The sequence below is a fragment of the Trachemys scripta genome, chromosome 19 (genome assembly GCF_013100865.1).
Source record: "Trachemys scripta elegans isolate TJP31775 chromosome 19, CAS_Tse_1.0, whole genome shotgun sequence".
In the NCBI taxonomy this organism is placed as follows: domain Eukaryota; kingdom Metazoa; phylum Chordata; order Testudines; family Emydidae; genus Trachemys; species Trachemys scripta.
The window spans coordinates 10,480,820-10,508,467 of NC_048316.1; the positions used below are offsets into that span (position 1 = coordinate 10,480,820).

General features: G+C 44.9%; 1 protein-coding gene across 1 annotated transcript; it reads left to right on the top strand.

Moving 5' to 3' along the window:
• The first annotated feature begins 1,498 nt into the window (after positions 1–1,498).
• Positions 1,499–27,294, top strand: SLC25A33 (solute carrier family 25 member 33). The gene is made up of 8 exons (XM_034753185.1): positions 1,499–2,220; positions 4,538–6,388; positions 11,736–11,915; positions 17,631–17,708; positions 20,074–20,174; positions 22,577–22,643; positions 24,511–24,794; positions 26,843–27,294. Exons 2-8 carry the CDS (start codon positions 6,318–6,320, stop codon positions 27,043–27,045), a joined length of 984 nt encoding a protein of 327 aa, XP_034609076.1. The 5' UTR covers positions 1,499–2,220; positions 4,538–6,317; the 3' UTR covers positions 27,046–27,294.
• The last annotated feature ends 354 nt before the right edge of the window (positions 27,295–27,648 follow it).

Sequence of the window (27,648 nt, forward strand, 5' to 3'; positions counted from 1 at the left end):
ATGATCTTCCTCAAGGACGGGCAAGTGTACCAACATGTCAGCACGCCGACAGGTTTCCACGTCCAGCAGACACCTGAGGATACTATCGCGGAGATCTAAGAGATGTGGCCAGGATCAACTCCTCCCTACTGGCACCATGGCAGAAGATCAACGCCTTGAAGAGCTTCCTGATGCCCCATATCTCATTCGTCCGGAGGGAATCTGCCATGGTGAAGGTATATCTGAACAAGGCAGACAGCACCCTCTGGCAGCTGGTAAAGAAGTGGATGTTTCTTCCCCAAAGGGCCACCAATGAACTGGTGTACATCTTGCACAGGCAAGGTGGCACCAATGTCCCTCAAATGAGCGATCTGTGCGACGTTGCGGTGATCACTCACGCCTTCCACCTTCTGACATGCCCAGACTCCACAGTGAGGAACATCGCGGAAAGTGCTCTGCGGGATGCCATCAAGAAGCGAATTGCCAGGACCCCATCCAACCAAGATTTTGCCACCTACCTGAGAGGCTTGCTGGAAGGCGAATTTCGAAGAGAAGGAGAGACTTTGCTTCACTCCGGACTTGTGCCCGCAACGCTACGCGATGACTGGAGAAGTGTATTGGCTGCCACTGGACATGGTGAGAGGAACTCCAGGAGCTGGAAGTCCTGGTGCCACTGGTGAATAATACATATTACACTATCATCACTCTGAGAGCTAGAAGCATGCTGGAGAGGACCCTGAAGGATGCCATCTGCTGCCAATATGTGGAAACTCTGAAACGGAAGCCGGACCAGGGCAAGACGTTCGAGGTGACGTGCAAGTGGGATGCCAGCAACCACTTCCTCCCCAGGGGCAGCTTCACCCAATTTGCCGGCTGGAGGTTCATCCACAGGGCCTGGCTCAACTGCATCCTACTGAATGGAGCCGTCCGCCACGGGAATCGGGACAAGCGATGCAGGAAGTGTGGCTACGATAACAGGACGCTACCCCACGTCCTGTGTAGCTGCAAGCCCCATGCGAGAGCTTGCCAGCTGCACTACAAAGCCATCAAAGATCGCCTGGCTAGAACCATTCCGCCACCCATGGGGAAGGTTGCCATAAACTCCGCCATCCCTGGAACCAACTGTGACAGGACATCGTCATCACCAACGAGGACCAGAAGAAGATCATCATTGTAGACATCACAGTGCCATTAGATAACAGGACTCTAGCCTTCCACGATGGCCGAGCTTGAAAGGTAGAGAAATATGCCCCTCTGGCCAAAACCTTGAGAGCTAAGGGTTACCAGGTCCAGACACACGCACTGATCGTCGAAGCCTTAGGCACATGGGACCCCAATAAGAGCGACTGCTGAGAGAATGCGGAATCGGTCAACGCTACGCTTGGCTGATGCAGCAACTCATGGTGTCGGATGCCATTGGGTGGTCGAGGGACATCCTATATAGAACACATCACCGGACATCGGCAGCACCAGGAGGGATGAGCTGGAGTGCTGATGAGAAGTGCAGTCAGGAAAGTAACAAATATTTTCCTCATGGATTGTATTTTCCATGGACAGCCAACCTAATTCTCAATTACTGAGGGACAATCTCCACTCATGTGTTTTCCATAACCAAATCTCTGTTCAGCTCTTCATGAGTGATATACCCGAGTATTCGGATTCTAATATCTGAACTGTATTATTAAATCTATTCACCTAAATGTGGGTTATTGCGGATTATGTACTCTCTGTATCATATGACTTTTTAAAAAACTAACTTTGTATATGTGAAAAGAATGAGTAGACTAACACTGCTACGGCTCTGAAATTTGTGTATATGGATAATCTAAGCACTATACCTAGATGTACAGACACTCCTTCCCCAACTTATGTATTATATAATTTTTTTAACATTAGCTTTAATAATTTTTTTAATTCTGTGTGCACCTAAGTGTTTCCAGGATTGGGGTCCAATTCAAAACCTCCCCTGCTTCGCAGATTCCAAAAGGAAACAGCTGGTGAAGAAGCCCTCTTGAAAAGCCTGCTGGAAAAGATTGGGTTTGCAGTATGCCCTGGAGGTCAACCAGCTCAAGCTATTTCAGACTAAAGGTGTGTGGGCAGATTCCAAAGATGAGGAAGATACAAGGAGTCTTCACAGAGAACCTTCCTGGCTACTCTCAGATGCATCCAAAGTTGCTCTAGTTTGATCACTGCCAATGTTTTAAGTGGCATCACTGCATCTGCAAGAGGTGTTTCAAGCAGGTGAGCCCCAGGTCATTTAAGGCTCTATTGATCAAAACCAACACCTTTAAACTTCACCTGGGAGCCACTGGGTACCCAGTGCAGGTCACAAAACATTGGTGCCGTGTGTTTATGGTGAAGGACTCTATTTAAGAAACAAGCTGCCACTCTGCACTAGCTTCAGGATTTACGATATTGCTCCATGTAGAGCACTTGCAGTAGCAGGTAGATATGTGGGGTTTTCTTAAATCAATAAGGAATAGGGCAGAGGAGACCTCCTAACAAATTGCTCCAGCAGAGGTTAATACTTGTATAGTCCAGCGCAAACACTAATCCTTACAACACCCTCTGGGAGGAGGAGAATACTAATTCACCTACCTTACAGATGGGGGAAACGGGGAGACACAGGTTAACATGACTTGCAGGGCCACATAGTAAGTCATGGGCAAAATCTGGATTAGAACTCGAGTTCTTGGCTCCCAGTCCTATGCTTGTCCACCGGTCTGTGTACTCTAATAAGAAAAAGGTCTTTCTATTTCCTGAGTAGTGTCTAAACACAGCACTGATCTGAAGAACAGGAAAATGCTTTGCAAGAATTCATGTACCTGGTAACACAATTATTAATTGGAACTTTATTGAATGCTTAATATAATGAAGGGGCTTGTCTGCTTGTCCTGTCTGCTTGTCCTTATTTCATTACTTATTTTAATACAAAATCTGCTTCAGTCCCAGAGTATGCATTGGCTTATTTCACTCACTTAATGCAGTGCTCAAACATTGAAGGCATGACCTGCTTAACTGTCCCCACTGTGTGTTCATTGCTGGAGCATGTGGCATGTTGCAGAAAAACAGACTGGAACTTTCCACCGCGAAATAAATCTGGGGTAAAGCTCTGTAAAGAGCATTCACCCCAGAACCCCTTAGCTTTGAGATTACTCAAAATTCAGCTGTTGGGGAAACTTTTCTCGGTGCTTCCAGTTTTCCTAGGATGAAGATGGGCACACAATGAAACAGTACAAGGTAGATTGTGAGCCCTGTACTTGTGTGAATGAGCAATTATTTACCTGAGTGGTCCCACTGAAGGGAATGATTCTATTCTTGACTCTGCCATTGACCTGCAGGGTGACTCTGGGCAAGTCACTTCCTTTCTCTGTGCCTCCGTTTCTCAATATTTAAAATGGGGGTAAATGATATTAGCCTCCTTTGTAAAGTGCTTTGAGATCAACTGATGAGAAGCGCTATGTAAGAGTGAAGTGTTATTCACACTGTCAAGCATTTGCTAAGGGCCTTCCAATCTGGTCCTCTCACAAATTATCCTTCATTGTAGCCTTGGCTGGGCTCGTAGCAGTTTTTGTCCCATTCTGTGTTTTCTAGGGTTACACCATTGATCATTCTTAATTTCCCCCAACAATTATGTTTGGTCTAGGAACGCTGAGTTCAGGTTTCTCTTTCTGGTTGAGTTTTGGTTTTAAGTTTCGGGAGTCATGCACATAGACGAGGTTGTTGGGCTGCTGACAGCTTCTTTAGAATAAAGTCTCTGTGTACTGGGGCAGACATTAAGTATGAATGTCAAGGTCTTTGTAAATATAGAAAGTGGGAGGTAAAGAGAGAGAAGCACAATCAAATGTTGAGCCTAGCAACCTGGACATGATTTTTAAATAAAGTATTTGCATCTACAATAAATAAATAAATATGCTTATGTAGTCATAGGTGTTGGAACTAGAAGTTTGGGGGGTGCTACTGCACCCCCCGGCTTTAAGTGGTTTCCATTATATACAGGGTTTACAGTTTGGTTCAATATCTCTCAGCACCCTCACTATACAAATTGTTCCAGCCCCACCTCTATGTACTTACATAGGAGTTCCTATCAGTTCTTGTCATAACTGCTTACTAGCTGCTTTGTGGCCCTTCTGGCCCTGATGGGAATTCTTCACATCCTGGGAAAGATCCATTTCTGTTGTGATCATGTGTTTCTGCTGCCTGTAATACGTAGGTGAGGGTGGGGAGAGTAGACAATACTTTTAGCTATCTTAGACCTTTCTGATTCTGGACTGTTTTCTCTTTCCTAATGAAGAACAAATCGATTGAGAAACCCTTTTATTTTGATTTTTACAAGAGGCTGAAGCAATACAAGCTGTGTAACTTGTCCTGAGAACTAAAGTTTTGCAACTGGTACATGAAAGTAATTTTAGCCAGTACAGTGTCTTGGTGGACACGATAGCTCTAACTTTTACTTTGGAAGCTCTGGTCTCGCTGCATATTCATAATCCAGTACTGCAAGGTTTTGGCTTTGTTTGCATAGCTGTTTAAGGTTGTTGACTTTTTTTCCTTTTCCCAGATGTAGGAGTATGAGACAGTCTGGGAATACTAGAAAGTTCCTTTATGCACAGCAGGCTATTTTCAGCTGTCTTCCCAGGAAACAGCTGTCTTCCCAGGAAACAGCACATCACAGGGAGAGATGATGCAAGGAAAGCTCATGTGGAGGAAAATCAGCTGATCAGAACAAGATGTTAATGCACTGAAGTACTTACTGGAGCTGACCTGCAGAGTGTTTATATTATGAACAGAATTTGCTCAACCTATTGAAGTCCAGAGATTTGCTCTGCTAGATAGTGTTATGTTTAAAATCATGCTGGTAATGTTTGCCCTGAGCGGTTAAAGCTGATGATGCGGGCACTAACTCATGCTGTGTATCAAAAGGTTACACACTTTTATTCCGGGAAGTACTTACACTTAAATGGTAGAGGCTGCGTACGTGTCTGAGGTTACTGAATTAATGGTGGGATGGAAGGGCAATTCATGTGTGGGAACAGGGCAGGATGGCAAGGAGGAGGAAGCTAGTGGCTGGAGGAGAATGGCCAGATGTTTGAGAAGGTTAGGAAATTGCATAACAATAGATGTCACTCAGTGTAGGAATCATAATGTTCTCATGTCACAGTCATGAGGGCTGTGGTAGTACACATACTCGCGTAAAACCCTGGGCCTTTATTTTGTACAGCTTGCTTCTAAAAATAATCATAGAATCGGATAACCAACTTTGTTTTTATCATGTATATGAAATAAACAAGATGTAGCTAGATGTTTGGCATGGTGCAGTGTGGGCTATTCCTGGTTCTAATGCAGACTTCCTGCGTGACCTTGGGCAAGTCACTTAATCGCTCGGTGCTTCGGTTTCCCCATCTGTAAAATAGAGATAATGTTGCTTTTCTCTCACCCATTATCTGTCTTGTATATTTAGATTTGTAAGCTTATTTGGGCAGGGAAAGTTTCTTACAGTCCCTGTACGATGGGGCCCTGATCCCAGTCTAAGTGTTACTGTAATATAAATAATTAAAGCATAACCTTGCGTTTTTACATTTAATTTTAACAGCACAAAAGCGCATATTAGGCAGCAAGTGCTCATGCTCTTTGCACTGCCACCTGTTCGCTTCAAGATGCAATTCAGAGTTTTGGCTACAGTCCTACGGCCCTGAATAAAAAGGGACCCCAGTAGCCAAAACTGCCTTTTGCCTAGCACCCTGTTGTAAGGTCTGAAATTCTCTGATGGCTGATTACTTGCCAGGAACAGTGAGAGGGCTTCCTCTGCTCCCATTGCAGCCTGCCAGAATCCTCAGGGTATTGCTGAGCATATAAACTCTGGTTTTGGGTTGGGTTATTTGTTTTTTTTTGGGTGTTTTTTTTTTTAAATATTTATATAACCAGATGCTGGTGAGACTGATGTGGGTGACACACTGCAAAGATGGTGGTTACGAGGCTCTGCCTTTTTTTGAGTGGCTTTACATATAATTTCGTGCATCTCCAATTCCCCTCCCCCCCCCCCGTAATAGCACCTAGCAGTTAAGACACTCTATAAAAAGAAAGCCAGCAAAGAAGATGGTATGACTAAAGCATCTGTCCCATTATTTATGTAAATAGGAAATGAATTTCTTTGGTGAAAGCAGAAACCTACTACTGTGCTTCTGTAATCTTTCATTTTAAAGGGAATTCATTAATCACCTTAGTTCCTGCTGTCGGATGATGAACCCTTTAAGATGGGGGTGTAGACAGGCTGAGTCAAGTTCTCCTCTCACTTACACCATTGATTTCAGCAGAGTCACTTGTGAGTTTCACTGCCATAAATGAAGGTAGAATCTGGTTTGTTGTGCCAGTGTTGGATCCAGGCATTCAGGAGCAGAGGGAAGGACTTGAGGTAACGGTTGTCAGACCATGCCCAGAATGCAATTCCAACCCCAAACTACACCTCTACCCCGATAGAACGCTGTCCTCGGGAGCCAAAAAATCTTACCGCGTTATAGATGAAATCGCGTTACATTGAACTGGCTTTGATCCGCCGGAGTGCGCAACCCCCCCCCCCCCCCCCCCCCCGTGCTGCTTTACCGCGTTATATCTAAATTCGTGTTCTATTGGGGTAGAGGTGCATTTTAAAGTCTGTACTCTGGGAGGGGACAAAGGGTTTGTTGTGAAGGGTTTTTCCTGCCCAGGGCCCTAGTCTCTTCCCCCTCCACCCTCTCTGTGTTCAGGCGAGCACATGGACAGCACGAGCTGTGCGTGCTGCATTGAGGAAGATGCGCTAAAGCCTTGCAGTCCAACGTTGTATTTGCAGAGCAGATAGCTAATGTCAGGCCCAGGTTCTGTACACAAAGCGCTGATAACAGCCAGGCTGCTTGTTCAAAGTCAGTCTTTTGTTTCAGCTCTTCTGTAAATGTAGCTCAGCCTCCATCCATGCAACAGAATTTCAGCTGCTGTGTGCGCGCTGAGCTTCCGAAGCGGCTACAGTGCTTTATTCTACAGCCAAGGTCAAAATCAAGTGGATTAAAATGGCTGGAGGCAAAGTTGTTTCTCAGAATGCCTGTTACTGTACAATGCTTGGATTGCCACTGGTTTAGGATAAACTCTTTCTGTTTGTGGTAGGAAGGAGCACGAATCAAGAAGTTGAAGAAGGAAAACACACTTGACTGATGTTATTACTCCTAGTTAAAGGCTCTAAAGTTTTCGAATTTCACAGGGGGGCTGTTTCCATGGGAGAGAATTGTTAATGGTAAAGGGAGGAGGAATCTTGCAGGATATCCAGCAAATTCAAACAATAATGGGAAACTGGAATTCAAATACCCTCTTCCCTTCCAAATAGTCTTGGATGTTCTGATCATCTTTACAGTAAGGCCTGGTCTACCCTTAAAAGTTTTGCTGTCAAAACCCCTATAGTGTAGATAGATGCAGCTTATACAGGCAAAAAGAAATGCTTTTGCCCTTATAGTTAATATCAATTCAGCAAGCAAAATTAGCTCTACCGCCAAAAGCACATTTATGGGCAGCTTTTCTCAAATGCGGTCACCAGGGGATTTTTCTGTGGCCACAACAGCCTCCTAGGTGGAGATTGGGCAGGGAGGGGGGGCAAAGGAGTAGCCCCTCCCTGCAGCACTCAGCTGTTGCTCCTGGCTGCCCTGCCATTTGCTGGCACTGCCAGCAGGGGATCAGCGGCCCTGCACCACGCAGCCTCCTGGGGGCTCCAGGCAGCGCCTCTGCAGACATGTGGGGCCAGTGTGTGTTCAGCAGGCTTCGGGCTTCAGCCCTTGGGCCCTAGCTCTGGGCTTCCCACCAGGGCGGTGGGGCTTGGGGTTGGAAAAATCCTCAGAGAGGCTGCGCTCTGAGGCCACCAAAAAAAATTGTTCAGTGAATCCCTGCTAGGTAGGGGCTTGCGCAACAGGGGGCAAGCAGGGGCACAGACACCCCCCCCAATCAGCAGGGGCACAGAACTCCTGTGGCACCAGGGTGGGGAGAGCGAGCTCTACTGTCCCTGGGGCGGGACGGGGAGAAGAGCAAGTGCCATTGCCTGGGGGGGGAAGAGGGGAGCCAGCCTCTCCAGCCACGGAGAGCACAGAAAGTGCCCCTCCAAAAGCGACCAAATTTTTATTCTTGTGCACACCCCAATACTAGGGCATTTGCCTGGATAGAAATGTCAGAGAAAATCACCCCTAATCAGCCTGGCTATAGCTGCAAAAGTTCCTAGTGTAGATCTGTATCAGAGGGGGAGCCGTTTTTAGTCTGGATTTGTAAAAAGCGACAGAGTCCTGTGGCACCTTATAGACTAACAGACGTATTGGAGCATAAGCTTTCATGGGTGAATACCCACTTTGAATACCCACGAAAGCTTATGCTCCAATACATCTGTTAGTCTATAAGGTGCCACAGGACTCTTTGTCGCTCATGTAGACCTGGCATTAGACTTTACTCTGGTGCTTCTGAGTTTTGCCAGCAAGTTCCTTGTAACTCTAGAAGGCACTGCTTTGCCTTTGTGTAAGATAGGGGGCAGTTTTTTGCTTCCTTCTCATGGAAAACACCTAAATTGCAATTTCACCATAAGATCCACTGAATTAAATGGTGTTCTCCAAAGAGAATCTCATAGCATGTTATCACTTCAAGAAATGCTAAGATGCTTGTGTAAACCAAGAAGATGCTTCCTTCCATTGAGTTTAGCTGTGGAAGATCTCTATTTAAGTTATAGAAAGCTGAAGTTTTCAATGTGGCCCTTCTGCATCCTAGCTAGCTCCTATAATATCATCTTGTAGCGCTCTTCTTCAGTAGATCTCAAAGCACTTTACAAAGGAAGTATCATCCCCATTTTATAGATGGGGAAACTGAGGCACAGAGGGGTGATGCGTCTTGACCAAGGTCACTCAGCCAGTGGAAGAGATGAGAATAGAACTCACTCTTTTGAGTCCTAGTTCAGAGGTCTAGCCACTTGGCCACACTGCCTCCATTGATCACTGCTTTATTGGCAAGGGTTAATTCTAGAGCAGAGAGCTCCAGCATGATTGCAAGAAGCAGCATGTATGTAAGGTGAGATGCAACACACTAGTCCCTTGTGGCAGCTCTGGAACTGCTTCATACAGCCAGTGGAATTAGTCTGTCTGCAAGATGTAGAGCTTTCTGAATCTCCATCTTCCTCCTCCCCCTCATGCCCCAAACCACTTATATAGCAGTAGAACCTCTCTGAGCCACAAACTTGCATATTGTCCTAACCAGCAGCCTTGCCCCACTTCTCAGTAAAGATGTTATAGCAGAGTGGTGGTGTGAGCTTACTGGAAAGGTTACACATGTTACTGGAGCTTTACACAAGATGTACTATGGGGGGGAAAAACAGTTGCTAGCATGCAGTGAACTGTTAGGATAAATCATTGTAAACAACATTTGTCAAAATAAATGAACCAGCTACATCTTGTAATCAACTATCCTTGTTTTTAATCACGTTTGTTTGTTTTAAAGTGCATTCATTTTCAGAGGGTTTCCCAATCAGTATGTGTGTTAGTGGTGTTCATTGCTCAATGTATACACAGTAGTTGCTAGTCCCTTAGGGCAGTGGTTCTCAGCCTGGGGTCTGGGGCCCCTGGGAGGGGCCATGAGCAGGTTTCAGGGGATCTGCCAAGCAGGGATGGCATTAGACTTTCTGGGGCCCATAACAGAAAGCCAAAGGCCCGCCGCATGGGGCTGCCGCCTGGGGGCCCCCGAACCCCGCCGCCTGGGGGCCCCCGAACCCCGCCGCCTGGGGGCTGAAGTTGAAGCCTGAGCAACTTAACTTCACAAGGCCCTCTGTGACATGGGGCCCTGGGCAACTGTCCTGCTTGCTACCCACTCATGCTGGTCCTGGTTTTTATATGCAGAAAACCAGTTGTTGTGGCATAAGTGGGCCGTGGAGTTTTTCTAGCATGTTGGGAGGGCTCAGGTTGAGATTTAGGGTATGCCTGCACTGCAGCTACGCCCAGGCTCTGATTCAGGTTGAGCCCAAGCCCTCCTTTCGTCTGCACACACACATCAGTCTAACTCATGTCAGCAAGCACTCAGGACCCTGCTAGGGCTTCGGGCTGTAACCCACCCCCCTATCGTTTTGCATTGTGGATGCAGCTCAAGCTGTAGACCCAAGTCAGAATGTCTGTGTAGTGCAGTATGGACAGACATTCGCATGGCTGTGGTACCCTGGTCCAGCAATTGTAAACCCAGGTGTACAATGCAGTGAGGATGCTCAAGCACCAGCTTGGAAACACTGATCCACTAGCCTGGATCCCACTGATCTGGATTTACGATGCAGTGTAGACACACCTTTAAGGGCTTGTCTACTCATGGACATTCAGGAAAGAAATTGAAACCTTTAGTTGATTTGGAATTAAAAGTGCATTAATTACAGCACATTAATCCCTAGGTGGACACTCATTCAGAATTTAAGTGGCCTTAATTTGGTTTTGTTCACTAGTGAATTAAGCTAAATTGAGAAAAGGTCACTTAAATTCTGAATGAGTGTGTACACTTAAGGATTTAATACAGTTAACTTTAAATTCACTCCATTAGTTAATTCAGATTAATTTTCCTTTGTCCCCAAGTAAACAAGTCCTCTCTCTACCATTTGCTAGCAGGAAGAAACTGTTAGTCAAAAAAAGGAAGAACAAAACTAAAGCAGAAATTGGGTTTTGTCAGCATGTTGATAACAGTGGGAAAATAAGAGTTGAACAACAAGAGCAGCAACCATAGCACATGGGGTTACAGTTGAGAAAACAATCGACAAACTGAAATAAAACTAAATGCTTTTATTACACTTTTTTTGTTTTGATTCTTTCTATCAGGTGGCAACAGTTTGTGTCAAGGACAAGATTTTCTTGACCCTTGTGAATAGGGGCTAATGCACAGGCTTGGAATCCATGGGTTTTTTTGTTGTGTTTTTTTGTTAGTAAAGGTGTTATAGTTCGTTAATATATAAATTACGTATGAGCTTCCCAGACCAGGGTCAAGGATCCATCCGATTTGACCACATAGCTTGTTCTTTTACCCCCCTCTTGTGCCCCCGGTCTTGTTCTCAAATATTTGCTAGTTCTTCAGGGAAACTGATTAACTTGGAGGTCTGAGATTCCTCCACCTACCACTTCTCAGAAGAGAGTGTATAAACTGCTTTTTAAAACTAGACTGACTGAAGGAGAGAAGGCTTTGTCACATCACTTTCCGCACAAGACCTCCCAGTCCGTTATAGTTGCTATTTTTTACCATCTCTAGCTAGGCTTTCTTGATGGAAGAATCCCTCAAGGACATAAATCTAGAGTCTTGTTTGTAATAGCTCCAGTGACCAACTAAAAACTGGAATTACCCCACTCCATTCAAGAAAACCAAATTCTCTTGCACAGTAAGAGCGGGTGACCTGGACAAACAGGAACATAGAACACGGGACTAAGAGTTGATCAGTTGCTACTGATGTGGGTGTTTCGTTGACCTTCAGAACCCTCGTGCCACTGGTAACTTATGCAAGCATTGAGTAGAAAATGATTCACTAAATCTTTTTGAGACAAGGAAGAGTGTGCTCCTGAATCTCTTTCTGAACCCTCCTCTTTTGCCCCATGCCAAAAATTCCTCTCTCCTGATAGTGACATAAACACAATTGTAACTCTTTCTTGTGGTGGGAGAAGGGAGGGGAAAGGACTTTGCTTGTTACATATGGTGGTGTTTTGATGTGACATTCTTTTGCTGACACTGTACTCTGTTTGCATTGTGCCCTACAGGTGTGGGGGTACAGTTGGTGCCATTGTTACATGTCCTTTAGAAGTAATAAAGACCAGGCTCCAGTCTTCAAGGCTAGCGTTCCGGACTGTCTACTATCCTCAAGTCCAGTTGGGGACGATCAGTGGGGAAGGAATGGTCAGGCCGACATCTGTATCACCTGGACTTCTCCGGGTTCTAAAGTGAGTACAGCTCCTGTCATTCATAGCATCCTGTGCAACCAATGGACTTGACTCTGATTTCGTTGGCAGTGGTTTGACACTTGAATGGTGTCATTCTGGATTCACACTGGTGTGAGATGGGAATTGGGCCTTATGTATTCAGCATCAACCGAAAAACTGAATTAACCTTTGCTTCCACAAGATGTATTTTTACCTTTGACTTTTCAAAGGAACTTATTTAAAACCGCACTGAGAAGTTTTCCAAAGAGTATTGGTTTGGATAAGTGTCTGGAGGTATTATTTTTAAATAGACTTATTGGCTCTAAGCTTTCCGGTAAGTATTAAGCCTCAAGGATCAAGAGTCGGTAGTATTCTCTTGCCAGATGATATGTATGTCAGCTTGCAGGAACAGTATTAAAAATATGCCTTTCCTCCGTAGCATTCCCTATAGCTCAGAACATGTGGTTTCTTGCCCTGTTCATTCTTTTGGATTTCTCGTGTTTCTCAGTCTTTTGCACCTGAGCAGTGTGATGGGCAAGTCCTGCTGGCTAGGCCCCTGTCTTGGCAGTGTGACTTAAAGACTGAGTGAGCCACGGAGACAGAACTCCTCCCTCATCTCTGGAGCCGGTGTCAGTCCTAGTTCAGAGCCGGAGCAGCATGGGAGAAAAACCTTTCATTGCAGCTACTCTGTGCTGTGTACCTGTTCTAGGGACCGTGGGCTCCAAGACTGTCACTCTAACTGGGGTCTGCCCCACCCCTGTTTCAGGGAGTCGGTCCCTTTTGTTTTGATGGGCTGTACCCACCTTTCTAAAGTTTTGTAGGCCTCCCTCCCGCCTGTGTGGGTGGGTGTTCAGTTGCTTTGATGGGCAGAATCCATCCATCAAATAGGCTGGGGCCTTGGCCTAAAACTCACTTTAAAAAAAACAACCCCCCCCAAAAAAAACCCCCAAGAGCCCATCAAGTGGTGAAGAAGGGAAGAGTGTAAAGGCCATAGCGTGTGGTGCCTTGCATTGCTCGACTGGCACGGTGTTTTAGAGTATTAGGCTGCAGTTGTTTAATAATATTGGAATAGTCCAAACTAACCTCTGATCCCCTCTATGCTGGGGGGTGAAGGGGTGTGTAACACGCCGTTGCTCTGGGTTTGCAGGCAGTAGCGCAGTGGTGTACACTTGGGATTGCTTTTCAAAGCAATCTATCCCGGTCTTTCTTTTGAGGCTTAGATTCTGCCAAAAACTGCAGAATTGGCAGCTTCAAGACTGAGCTTTTCTAGTGGCGCCCCGGCTGCCAGGTATCCTTTTCCCAGCCTCTTTGAAACAATAGATTGATAAAACTAACAATCCATTTTATACATTCAGAACAAGCTTCCTATCTTTCACGTTTGCCACATCATTCATGCACATCCCCCTTCTTACATTCCCAGCTACGTGCTTCAAATTAGATGAGACTTGGTTTCTGTCCAAGAACCTGAACTGATGCAAACAGGATCCAAATGATGTAATCTTGGCTCAATACCTGGGGGTTGGAAGGTCTAGGGTGATCTTTTGAATTTGGAGGTCTTTCTGGTACAGGTAGGATGCTGGTGAATGCGTATAAATGAGGGCTTCTCTGCACTGTTATGAAAGGTGCTGATTGTGACATTCCACCCTGGAACTCATGGGGGAGGAGAAGGAAAAGGAAGGAGACAGCGTCTTTCACAAAAGCAGTCCAGCTAGAAAACACGGCATGAACTGTCCTCAAACAGCCCTATTCTTTCCTCCTCTTGTGCTATTTCTGACCAAGTGAGCAGTCTTCTGTCTGCTACTAATGTGTGGTTTCAGCCAGTGCACGTTACATGGTCATTCCCATATAAATCCTCAGCTGGGAGTTGGAACTCCCCCTGCATGTCCCTGTTGGAAAATTTCCAATGTTTGTCAGATGCCTCTGCAGACTGGTAGGAGCAGCAGTTTGTTCAGCCTAATCTTTTCGTGACATACATTCAACAAAAGAAGATTGGATCTAAGGCAAGCCAGTGCTCCCAAGCGAACAGTTTTGTATAGCCTAACCAATAACCCTGAGGCCCAGGCCTAGGTCTCTGCTGCTGCATTTCTGAAGAAAGCAAAGTCCAAGTCTAATCTGCACCAAGTTTGTGGATCTTTGCAAATAAATATTTGCACTTTATTTTAGTGCCATGATTTTTTTGTTTACATCAGGCATTTTGGTGCACCCCTCCCCCCCAAAAAAAGCCCAGCAAAATACATTGGTTGATTTATGTAATACTGATAAATTTGGCACATTGCCCAGTGAAGCTGCATGAATTACATAACCATACAGTGGCAATCAAGTCCTCTGCAGAACTGTGTGGCTTGTGTCACATCACAACTTGAATCTTGTATTCTAGATGAGCAATTCTTCTCCCCCACCCCATCCTCCAAATGCCAGGACTCCCTTTATAATATTTTTTGTCAGATTGCTGAGTCTAGAGCAGTACACGATGCAAAACCAAGATAACCGGAGCAAATCAGTGCATTTTGGATGCATCTAATTCCCCTCCCTCCTGCGACACAAAGCAATCCTGATTAAAAGGGAGTCCAATCAAACCATTTCAAGGTAGCCAGCTCTCCTGATAGTATTCACCCACTCTCATTTTTAGGGTTGTTCTTTGAGAGGAGATAGAAAGTTGGATAAAACTGGGTCAGCCTTTTACCATCCTTATTGACTCATTAAAGTCAGTGTTTATGGTCTTGATTCATTTGATCTCGTTTCATTTCAGCAACTGCTCAAACTCAGTCACTTGCCTGGCTCCTTTTCCAGATGTCTGAAGCAATTTTGCAACTCGATCATACTGTTTGTCTTTCACAGACAATAAATTCTTCAGTGTCTATAATGATTGATTTTCATGTAGGACCTCAGTGCACTCTCCTAAAGCGACCGTGTACACTTGCCGCTGGCTCCCCTTTCCCAGTTTGGTGAAATCAGACCCCCTTGATGCTGCAGTTAACCACGACTTTGTGTAAATTGGCACATTCTCCAAGGAAAGTGTAAACGCCTTGCATGCTGCCACCTCCACCAAAGAAAGTTTTCAGAGACCACATTTGAAGCGCGTTTCTTATAAATAGGAATGCACTTTCCTTCCAAGACTAATTGCCTTCTCTATAGCAATATTGGATGAAGGAGTATAGAGGGAGCATGGATTTGTTCAGCATTTTTCTTAGTTATATCGTTGGAGTCATACTGTTCAGAACCTGATTCTTCATGATTAAGGCTACGTTGAGGTCACAGAAGTCACGGATTCTGTGATTTCCAGAGACCTCCATGACATTCTCTGCTTCAGCCGCAGAGGCCTCGGGACTGGAGCTGGCAGCCAGCGGCACCCAGGCAGGGTTCCAGTGACAGGTGACAGCATGACAGGGGGCCCCCTGCAAGGTTCCAGCAACAGGCGACTGCCTCCTGACGGGGCCCTCCTCAGGGTTCCAGCGACGGATGACAGCCTCGTGAGGAGGGGAAGGGCCCACCTTGGGCAAGCGGCTGGGGGTGTCCCATTTTCTCTTTGGGAAATATGGTCATCCTGCAGCTCCCAAAGCAGGATGAAGAGCAAATTGGGTCTTTTGCATTAATTCCTTCTGCCCTTCTCTCCTGAAACTGCTGAGCTGGGGGTGGGTGAACTAGGTGCTTTGAGGGGTATCAGTAATTCCACTGAAAGGGAAAAAGCCTCCAGAGGCCTCTCTGGAAAATTGCTCCCGGGGAGTTGTGTATTGGTTATGAAAACACTGACTGCTAGAGCTAGAAAGAAAATAAATGCTCTGGACAGACCGGGTTAAACTTGCCTGTGGAACCTTTCAGAATGGAAAATGCTCCCAGAAGGGTAAGCTGCTTGTGTGTAAACCAGATTTTGGTGAGTCACCTCAGCTGGAAGCCACAGTCGTGACTATTAAAGTGACAAAGAACAAGCAATCCCTGGATCTGTTTCCTAGGAGACACTTAGCCTCGGAGTTTACCCAGAATATTCGGCTCTGCTTTGGGGATGCGTTTCAGAAGCTTTCTAATGAGCTTGTTTTTGGGCTCTGCGGCAAACGTTGCCAGCAGCATTAATGACCTGGAAAGTAAACTTTGCAAAATGGGAGACTCCAACTAAAAGAATGGGCATGTGTGAAGGACCTTTGGAAGCAGGAGCTGTTTGAATTTCCTCGCATGTTTTTCACATAAAGATTTTTTTAATAGGAGGGCCGCTACTGCCTCGCAGGTCACCGTACTAAAATCCAAAGCAGCTCCATGGCAACGTAGGTGGCTTTTGCTGATGGGTGAAATATGATCCATGGATACCTACTAGGGCTCAATCGTTATTTTCTTTCTTGTAAATGTCCCTCTGTGCCAAGGCTTCTTGCTTGGAATCAAACTCTCCACTAGGGACGCTTTTGAGCCAGACTTGTACAAAACTTGCAGGGTCCCCAGGGGGCCATCCAAATCATTTACCCTTTTTTATATTGGTGCCAGCTCATCTCACCCATTTGGTTTTAAATCATGGGAAGGAAAAATGACATTCAGGATCAAGAATTTGGACTGATCTTCAGTAGTGTTGCCAACTCTCACTATATTTGGTGTCTGTCTTTAAGCTCCAGCTCTTAGTTTAGTGACTGGGACAATCTCAGCTTTCATTTTAGAAAAATACATTTCTGCCCATCATAATTGCAAAGGAAAGCTTGAAAGCGTGATCCAGGTGTAACCTAAAGGTTCAAAACCCAGAAGGCAAAGAAAATGAATCCCAACATTATTTTTTTAAATCTCATGAGTTTTAAGGCAGACTTAAGCTCTGCAATATCAAACGCATGATTTTTTCAATGCTCGGAATTGACAATACTGGAACTGCAGTGTTCTGTGCGTCTGCTTAGGAGGCCTAAACCAGAGTGTGTAATGCCTGGTCAGACTAGACGCCTAGCTGCATAATAGGGGTTATGTGCTTCCCCTTGGAAGGAAGAATGTGTAGGTTCCCGCTTCTGGAAACTAGTCCTTACCCTCCCCCCATGCTCAGACCATGTGTTCTTCTCCTGTTCCTCTTTGTCCCCCACAAAATACTCTCACGGTCATCCAAAAAGAGTGTGTGTGGCAGTTCCACTATAGTCTGTATCACCCCATTCCTCCCATTTGGGGAAAACTGCATGGTTCTCTGATTCTCACGGGGACCGGGCTACCCCTGCGTCGGTGACTCCGGACTAGGAAAGGTTCCAAAGCTCAGTGTCACTCCGACCGCAGAGGGGGTAGGGAACACAGCCTCCTATGCTCATTAGCCCCCCACTGGTGACCCATTTGAAGGGATGGGGTGCACCGTTTAGCAAGGCCTCTCAACCCCACACAGCTTTGCTTCTCAATGAAATCTCCACTTCCCCACAAAAGCAACCCCCTGAAGGAATAGCTGTGAGAGAATGAACGCTTTTTTTGTCTTTCAGAACTGACTTTTATTTTGTGATCTCCATTAACTTTTTTAATAACCCAGTTCCCAATAGCTTTCAAGCAATTGAGCTATTAAGCTGCTCTCATATGACACAAATGCAGATTTGTCTGTAATACCCCTATGATCTATCGCATTAGCTTGCTTTTTCAAGCCAATAGCTAAATCAGCCAGCTTTCTGCCAAAGAGCACAGCCTGATAGCGAATAGGTTAGTTTTTTAATACTGTTATCTTTTACCACAGTTCTCCTGATTTGTGACTGATGGTTATTGTCTACCGGAAGAGGTAGTGATCTTGCATTTTTATTTTTTTAGGTCAATTTTGGAGAAAGAAGGACCAAGGTCACTCTTCCGAGGATTGGGTCCAAACTTGGTTGGAGTGGCGCCATCAAGGTAAAGATCTTAAAGGGTTCAGTTCATATTTAAAAAAAAAAAAAAAAAAAAAAAAAGGTTTATTTTAAGGCTGTGGCACAAAGATTGTACTATTATAAATGCTCTGTTTTTATTAAACTAGTTTAAAAAATGCCCAAATGGTTCATTTATGAACTAACTGCTGGCCAGTGATAAGAGCACATAGTCTAGTAGACAGGAGACCTGAGTTCTAATTCCAGCTCTGTCACAGATGTACTCAGTGATTTGGGACAAGTTGCTTAACTTCTGTATACCTTAGTTACCCCATCTGTGAAATGGGGCTATGAAGCTCTTTCCTTTTTGTAAAGGAGTTGCAGATCTATGGATGAAAAAAGTGACATGCAAGTGTGACGCAAATAAATATACTAAATTCAAGCCATTATTTTTGAGGTGTGCAAGTCAAAGCGGAGTGTGAATTAATTTTATTTAGTACTTGCCTAGCACTTTTCAACTCTTTGTCTGTTTCCTTCTCCTTCTCCCTGGGAAAAGGTGTACCAGCAGACTGAAAGGGAGTGCCTCTGTTTACAGTGCCTAAAAATCTGGCTTTCTCTGGCATTTTTATTGGCTTCTGTACATTTTGTTTTTCTCTGTGTGTATCCAGGCTGCTCCTTATGATCTTTGCTTTTCATTATCAGTTTCACACACTGTTTTCACGTAACTGATCTGCAGAGAGGAGCTTGAGATTGGTGGAGTATTGCATAAAAAGAGGGGTTTCTGTTAGTACAAGACAGTCCATTTTTTATTTTATTTTTTAAGTATGTAGACTGAACCAGGTATTTAAATGAATATCAAGAATAGGTGACTCGCTGGGCATAGACTGGGAAAATAAAAATATGGGGGTGCAAAAAATCTGCAGACTCGCGTTAACACATTATCTAGCACTGCCCTGGGAGTATCTGAAAGTACTGTTTAAATATGGAGTAAGTTTCACAGCACCCCCAGGAAGATGGCATCTAGGGAAACAGGTGCAGATTGGTTAAGCAACTTACCCAGAGTCACTTAGTGTGCTAGTGGCAGAGCTGGGGTTAGCCACCTAGCCGCTGGGAGCACCCTTCTCAAGCCAGGTAGCCAGACATGCGCTAGCTCTGCTCAAGCGAATGCACTTAAAAATAGCAGTGTGGATGTTGCGGCACAGGTTAGCCAGCCCAGTACAAACCCATCTGACCTTTATGCGTCCAAACTCGAGTGGCTTAGCAGCATGGATGTTGCGGCATGGGCTATTTTTAGCACACTAGCTCAAGCAAAACTAGTGCATGTCTGTCTCCCTCGGCAGGGAGAGACATACCCCCTGACTCCTCAGTCCTGTGCTCTGTGTGCAAGACTACGCTACTTCCCATTCAGGATTTAATTGGCCGACTTCACGAGGCCTAGGCTCAACTTGATGGCATTTTGTTTGTCTATGTATGTAATGCAGTAACTGTTCGATGCTGCATCTGATCAATTGCAAAACTTCTATTTGAGGGGAAATTGGAAAACCAAAAGGGGGAAAACAAGGGACATGGGGAGCCCTGACTATCTGTTTAAACTAGCCACAGCTTCAAGCACCTCTGCACTGATCTACAGATAAAATTGATCAATGGCACCCATTAACGTTTTCCAGGATAGCAATACCTGTATTTCATCTGTGTTGATACCCTGAATGATTTATCTCCCAGACAGACAGACCGAAAAGAAAGCAGGGGAGAGAATCAGGCATGCACAGAGCCCTGGCATGGGGGGAAAGAATGGGACCCTTGCAAAGGGGAAATGGGGAGCACACAACACCTGGTGGAGGGGAAATTGGGGGATCCTAGTTTGGGGGGATAGGGGTGTACACAGAGCCCCTGCCATGGGGAGGTAACACTCTGAACCCTGGTGGTGGGGAGGGGGGAGTGGGAGGAATGGGGGGTAGACACTCTGCCAAGGGAGGAATAGGGGGGACCCTTGGAGCCCCTGGTGGCAGGGGGGAGATTGAGAGGGAGGAATGGGGGGCAGGCAGAGCCACTGGCATTGAGGAGGTGAAAGAAGAACATGGGAGTTAGAGCCCTACACGTAAGGGAGCAGTGGGGAAGTTGCAGGGAGTCCCTGAAATAGAATGGGTGGAATGGAGGAATGCAAGGAGTCCCTGATGTGCACAGTGAGCTTGGCTCACAGAAGCTATGAATTGCACGATGCCCTAGTGGCTGTACAGGCAGGCGTCCTGGTGTAGGTTGGCAGGCTGAGTCCTTGCAGATGGAAACAATAATGTTGAGGCCCTTCTGAGATCTACCTCATTGGTCTGGACTATGGGAGGAAAGCAGTGACTGGGTTGAATTGCATGTCTGTAGATTATCCTCTGTAGCGAGTTCTTCTCTTCTTCCTGGCACAGGGCGGTCTACTTTGCATGCTACTCCAAAGCCAAGGAGCGATTTAATGGCATTTTTGTGCCCAACAGCAACATTGTGCACATTTGCTCAGCAGGCTCTGCAGGTATGTTATCGCATGGAGGGTGTCCCTTTGTCTCCCGGGCTATCTTGCCATAGTACAAATGTGCTTCCAGAAACGGGTTACCTGTGTCGATCCTACTTCAGAATCAGTCACGCACCATTTCCACTCCACTCCCAAGAACCTCTTTATAGAGGGCAATGAAGAAGTTTTATCTATCAGATCCTTAATTCTTTCAACATGGTACTCTGTATAGTATAGGTGCCATCTAGGGCTGCCTCAAGCACATTTCCCAGCTAAAGCAGTGGAAAATGTTGGCAATGAAGCATAAAACAGGGAACGATGTTTGTATTAGTACCCTGCACAACGGCGCCTGATATGGTAGCATACCAAGGTATCAATCAGAACACAAATGAAAACCGAAGCTGCGTATTATAGTGCAAAAATGCCCAGATCTTTCTGAAAATGTTCATTTGGTCTCCCTGGGTTTGTGCACCCACTGTGTTGCTGGGTCTCACCACGGAGAAGGGCATTCTTTCTAAGAAACCTTTATCCAGCAAATGATCTCCATAAAAGATTGAGATCAGGAGTGGTGGCTGAGTTCATGAAACCATGATGGGCAGGGCACCTCCTAAGGAATCAAAGTTCAGGGACTGTTGAAAATCAACTCTGCTGGACCAGAAACGTCCAGTTCTCTTCAAAACAGGGAGGCAACTTGGCAAGTTTCTCTACGGATTCTTAAGGAACCCCTCTTTGCAGAACTAGAAGTTAATGTTCATGCAGAGGCTTAGTCAAAACCTTATTTCTGCAGCTCTCCACTTACACAACTGAGTATCAGTTTCAACCAGGGAGGAATTAATTCCAAACAAGGGTTGTTTTTACCAGTTGTATAACATAGTTGTGGGAAGCTTTGACGAGGACACTTTCAAAGTCACCGTAAAGTATTTGGAAGGGGGGAAATAAAACTCGAGGAGCCTGCAATGCGAATACCCACATAAGATTTGTACATGCTGTAGTCACCCCACATAAAGAAATGCCTAACTACTGGCATACCGCAGAGGGTCCAATATGTCACACATTCTGAAACGTACTGGATGGGTTACCCAGTGGAACAAGGAATTTAAGCTGGGGTTTTCAAATAAGCCTGTGGGGCTTTCCAAGGGAAATGGGCACACAACTCCCTTAGGCCTGCTCTGTCGACATAGTTACACAAGTAAAACAATGTGGGGGGAAGAGCGGGGGAGAATTGTAACTATTTACTGGAATACTTAAGCTGGCATAACTCCTAGTGTAGGCACAATTATACCAATATAAAGATGTCTTATTCTGGACTAGTTTATTCTCCTTCCCATACAGGAATAAGATTTACCAGTATAAATGCATCTCACTAGGGGGCTTGTAGTGCTAGACTCTACCAGAATAGTTCAAGCAGTACAGCTAGTGTATAGACAGGGCCTTGGGCTCCTTTGACAATCCTAGTCTTAAAGAAATGTTACCCTGTTATAGACCAAGCACTGCAGTTCTTGAGCAATGACCAGCAATGTTTCATCGTTCCGGGGAAAGAAAACCATTTGCGTGTTATAATAAGTGCCTTTGAAATTGTGACTTAAAGATTCAGGGGTGGGAAGAAGTGAAGTTACTAACGTCTCATGCGGTACTATATCGAGTGAGTGTGCTAGTGCTGAAGTATATTTCATCTTATGTAGGAGCCCTTTTACTATGGAAAACTTTGTGTATGTTTCTTCTGAAAATAAGTTTGCCATTTGCAGACCAGAAGGAGGAGGATGTTCTAATGATGCTCTTGTGAACAATAAGGAAATGTGCACTTTAATGGAAATCAGCCAGTCCTCAATCATAATAGTTTTTAGACTATATTCTTTTTAGTCTCTTTTTGTCCGTGTTGGGAAGGTACGTTGCTATTCTCGGAAAACTTACTGCAGGATGACTGCACCAGCTTACTCAGACCTAAGTCACCGAACTGCCCATTAAAAACCATTCTCAAATTATCTCAAGCATGGATGGGTTCAGTTAAGGAGATGGCTCAACAGCACCACCTAGGGTCTTGGACTATCTGGTATGGATGATTGGTTCATGGATTTCCCTGTATCTCTAAGGATAAGTTAAACCCATCCATAAATATTAAATCTCATAGAAGGCTGTTTACAGTAACATGGGCTACATAATCATACCATTCCTTAGTGCTTCACAAAGTCCTATGGTAGAGAGAATGAATACCTCACAAGGGGAACTTGCTTTGATTCTGTAGCAATGTGTTGGTTCCAAACTGTCTGTCTGACTCCCTCCCTCCCTACACTTCCTGTTCTGAAATCTCTAAATAGAAACTTGCCTGTGGGACTACAGAGCATTAAAGCTTAGCAATTGTCATGGTTATTGCAGCAACCAATCCCTCTTAATTACGCTGTTTTTTTGTTTTTTCTGTCTTTCAGCTTTTGTCACAAATTCCCTGATGAACCCTATATGGATGGTGAAAACCAGAATGCAGCTGGAGCGGAAGTAAGCGACCAAGAGAAATTGGTGCCATCTTAGTTACGAGGGGCTCCAAAACGCACATTCTTGCCCATTCCATCTATGGCTCTGGCATCACTGATGCCTTTTCCTATTCCCTGTCCCATTCAACTCCCAGACCCTTTGAGTCACCGTCCTGTTAGATGACCAGGGTACAGCTTAAGCCTATCAGTGTTGTATCTTAATTTGACAAGAGGGGTCACTACTGAGGAGGGGAAGGGTGGTCCAATTGGTGCTAACTTGGGACTCAAGACCCACATTCAGTTCCCAGCTGTACCCCAGACTTCCTGTGTAGCCTTGGACAAGTCACTTAGTCTTTCTCTCTGCCTCAGTCCTCCATTTTCCCCACCTCACACACCGTGGTGGTGCTGAACCTAAATACATGAAAGATTGTGAGGCACGTGGATACTTTGGTAATGAGGGTCACACAAGTACCTAAGTGAGAGACTCAGGCAGGGCTCAACGAGGGAAAGGTCAGGACTGAGCATCCAATCTGTGTCCCCTATATGACAATACAAGGCACTGACATGGGCTCTAAATCATACAGAAGTGGGTTTTATATTCTCTTAGGCTAGTTCAGTAATGCAGGACCCTCCATAACTGCCCGTTAGCTACGTTCTGAACAATGTAAAGTTTTTTAAACTCCTATAATTGAAGCTGTTTTATTGCCATTATACTGTTCTATGAAATTAGAGTCCCCTTCAGGCGTTTAAAGTCCTTTGGCTTTCCTTCAATACCTTATTACTCCTAACCATATGTCCTAGAGAGACAGAGGATAGTCTTACGTAAAAATTGATAGTAAAATCTTTGAGCTGAATGATTCACAGTCACTGTCACTAATGGATGTGAAAGCTATGAGGGATTGTACCACAGCGAGAGCTCTGCTATAGTTAAGGTTACATTAATAATGTGACTTTTTAAAATAGACATTTTTTTCCCCCTGGGAATATGTTGGGTGATAGATCAGAAAGATCCTTAAAATACCGAGATTACTCACCAAGAAGTATTTGAAAATATGTTGGTTTACGCAGCTTATAGATTATTTAAAAAGCTTAACTCCAGTAAGTCACTAGGTGGCACCTTTGAACAAAATGCTGCTTGTTACCTGAAGAATCATTCCACATACAGACCTTTGTCTCTGGCCTTGCCACAACCAGACCGGAAGGAAATTGCTAGTTCAATAAAAAGCAATGCTCCTTCCATAGTGCTGTTGTTAAAGCACTAAACCAGGGGTTGGCAACCTTTCAGAAGCGGTGTGCCGAGTCTTCATTTATTCACTCTAATATAAGGTTTCATGTGCCAGTAATACCTTTTAATGTTTTTGAAGGTCTCTTTCTATAAGTCTATAATAGATAACTAAACTATTGTTGTATGTAAAGTAAATAAGGTTTTTAAAATGTTTAAGAAGCTTCCTTTAAAGTTAAATTAAAATGCAGAGCCCCCCGGACCGGTGGCCACGACCAGGGCAGTGTGCGTGCCACTGAAAATCAGCTCACGTGCCTCCTTTGGCACGCATGCCATAGGTTGCCTACCCCTGCACTAAACTATGACGGGGAGCCAGGACTGGAGCTGGAAAGATTAGCACAAGCATGTATTATCTGATTGGAAAAGCCAAATGTGCACATTTAGCATTACAGTCCTGCTACTGGCATTTGAAATGTGACTACAATGCCAAAAGCAATGAAAGGAACATTAAAAGTCTCTGCACGGCATTCCTAGAAAATTCCTGCTGCTACACTTAGCAGAGAGCCATTCTTGTTTCTCCTGGGTCACTTTTCATTTGTAATGTCTGTGCAGTTTTTTGAACCTCTGAGTTTTGCCTTGCTCTAACCCTGTTTTAATTTGCTCCCTTTAGAGTCAGGGGTTCAAAGCCGATGAATGCTGTGCAGTGTGCTAGATACGTTTACCAGACAGAAGGGGTCCGTGGTTTTTACAGAGGCTTGACGGCCTCCTATGCTGGGATTTCGGAGACCATTATCTGCTTTGCTATTTATGAAAGTTTAAAGAAGCACCTGAAGGACGTCCAGCTGCCCCCTTCCCCTACTAATGGGACCAAGAGGACCTCCACAAACTTTTTTGGACTGATGTTTGCTGCTGCTGTTTCTAAGGGCTGTGCCTCCTGTATTGCTTATCCGCATGGTATGTTAAACTCCTCATTTACCAGTTCAGTAGAACAGCTGTTGCCTTTAGTCTGTATCAATCTATGGCTGACAGTGCTGTCATATTCTTATTAATCAGGATGTCTACAGATGCCATGTTACTGTAGTGACTGTCTATGTACCCAGATCTTCAGCATTGTTCCCATTACCCCAAACTAGCTAAACAGCTAATTGCTGAAGGAGGTTTGCTACAGAAAGCTAACTCTTCTCCCTCCCTCCCCATTTCTCACTAGTAGCCTCATTCAGCTCCTCACAGGCTCTTTGGAGCATGAGTGTGTGTGTTTCGTTTTTATTACCTCCAGTCATTTATGCAGTACTCAAAGTGAGCGAAGTGTTTTACAGAACAAGTAGACCATTGCTTCTGTCCTGAAGAGATGCAACGAGAGAGAAAGGGCTGGGGAATGACAAGGTTGCGGCATTTTGAATTGTGTGTCATTATGGTTAAATTAGGTGCCCATCCTACCTCTTGTAGGCAGCTCAGCAGAGGGGTTTAGCAGGGATTTGGACAAGCCATCATCACCCTCCCCTCAGACAATGAAAATTGATGGGTATTCCACACAGAAGGGGTAGTATGGAGAAAGATGCTGAAGTGAGAGATGGAAACAGGGCAATGAGGCTGGCTCTAAAATGCCAATGATTCTCTTTTCCTTATCCAGCAATATTTTTTTATTCCGCTGTATGCTGTGCTTTATGGAAAAATCAGTCTGATTCCTGGCACATCTCTCTCTGCCAACTTCTCTCCTTCCTTTTAAAATCAAAGCCCTAGATCTAGATACTGGCTGTTAACATGGCTTGAATTCTTAGTCTGATACCCTTAGATGCTACCATGAAAATGCCACACTGGGTTTTTATCTCATTCTTGGCACTAACTTTTAGGCAACAGATCACATCACAAATGGAAAAGAGCAGAGGGAGAAAAAGACCATGAAATCCAATTCACCAAATCCTTGACTAATTCTATTCCAGGCCTTTCTCTTCCTTTTTAAATTGTCCTCAGTACCTTGTTTAATGGATGCAGCTACATACAGATTTCATATTGCCATCAATGTTCTGAATCTATAAGAAGCCTTTCTCTATCATAGCGCTCCAGACAGATTATATGAGGCCAGTTTTTCATTGCAACTGTACAGAAACTGTTTTTGACTTCCATCATACCTGAACAGTATATAAATTAATGTGCAAATGAGTCAGGTAAGAAAAAAAATCTAGGGTGACTTGGCCAAAGAGAGCCTGCCTTTTGGAGAAGGCGTGTTTTGATTTATACAAATTACAAGTGGCTCCTAAGGCAGTAGGTGCCGCTGCCATAAAGCTAAACAGCCCACACACCGTGCAGATCCTTCCCCCACAAATCTGATTCCTCTCCAAAGCCGCCCACGACAGCAGCCCACACAAATTGATGCACCTTGCAAGCTGTTCTGACGTTCAATGGACCCCAGCTATTTTGGAGCAGAGGAGGAAGCTTGTTTCAGAGGTCCAGGCCCCTCACAGAAAGCACTGTACTGCAAGCCGCCTCTCAGGTTCAATCACTTGGAATCCCGCCCAAGTGCATTGGTTGATCACAGCTATGGCCTTGAACAACACCATAGCTGTGCCAAATCAAAAGTGGCTTCCCTCCGTTTCATGGTAAATGCCACCAAGCCGCAGCTCACCCCATACGCCAGTTTGAGGAGAGCACAGACCTACTTAACTGTGCACCCTCTTTCCAAAGCACAGTGTGAGGAAGGTGAGCAGAAACAGAGGAGTAACAGCCCTCATAAGCAAGCCATCCATTTATTGTGCAGTTTGGTGTTACATGGAAGTGGAAAACCAATTTTAACCTCCTGCCTTGTCTGGCAAGCAGTGCCTGCGACTCCAGGGTTTGTAAGTGTAGGTGAGCGGATTATCCAACAGGAATCTCCCTTGTCCAGGGTAAGGTTCTGATTGCCCTGAGCTATGCAGGCTCTTTCCTAACCTGTAAGTGTTTCTGGGCTGGGGGATTTGACTGGAGACACTAACCTAGTGCTCTGTTTGTTTCCCCCCTCCCCCCAGAGGTCATACGGACAAGACTGCGAGAGGAAGGCACAAAATACAAGACTTTCTTTCAGACGGCTCGTCTGGTAGCACGTGAGGAAGGCTACCTGGCTTTCTATAGAGGACTCTTTGCGCAGCTCATCAGGCAGATACCAAACACAGCCATTGTGTTGTCCACCTATGAGCTAATTGTGTACCTGTTGGAAGACCACACTAAGTAGCAGAGCCAGGGAGCATCCTCTGGAAAATAAAAACTGACATTGAGCAAATAGCCATTAAGAGACTGATGCAGGTGATGAAGATGGAGAATAGCTATGAGTCTCTGATCACCTGCTGGACACTTTTTCCTTTTGGATTTATGCTTTCTGGAAGGTTTCAACTCATTAACGTTAATAGTTAATTATAACTTTTTAACTTAAGGAGAGATGATTCAGAATTAAACTGCTACTAAATTAAATCATGCTATTTAATTTGTATGTTTTGGTTGTCCTTTTCTTTAAGCACAGGTATATGTGGCATATATGTACCTGTGCTATTGAGAAGTTTCTTGGATTGATAGTCATTAAAACTGTATTGAAGTGGGAGAGGAACTGGTTTGGAGTCTGAAACTGAGACCTCCTACTACTGGTGTCACAAAATATCATTTTCCAATAGTATTGAGGCCTAAGACCTTTCAATGTGCTTCGTGGCTGATTCATGGGTGTAATATTCATCACCCATGTGAGCTTTCAGAATGAGGTACTGAGCACAGTGAGGCAGCTTTGTAACACGCAACTTGACCAGTATAAAATGTTCATGCCGGAGTCTCCTGGATGAGCCACTGT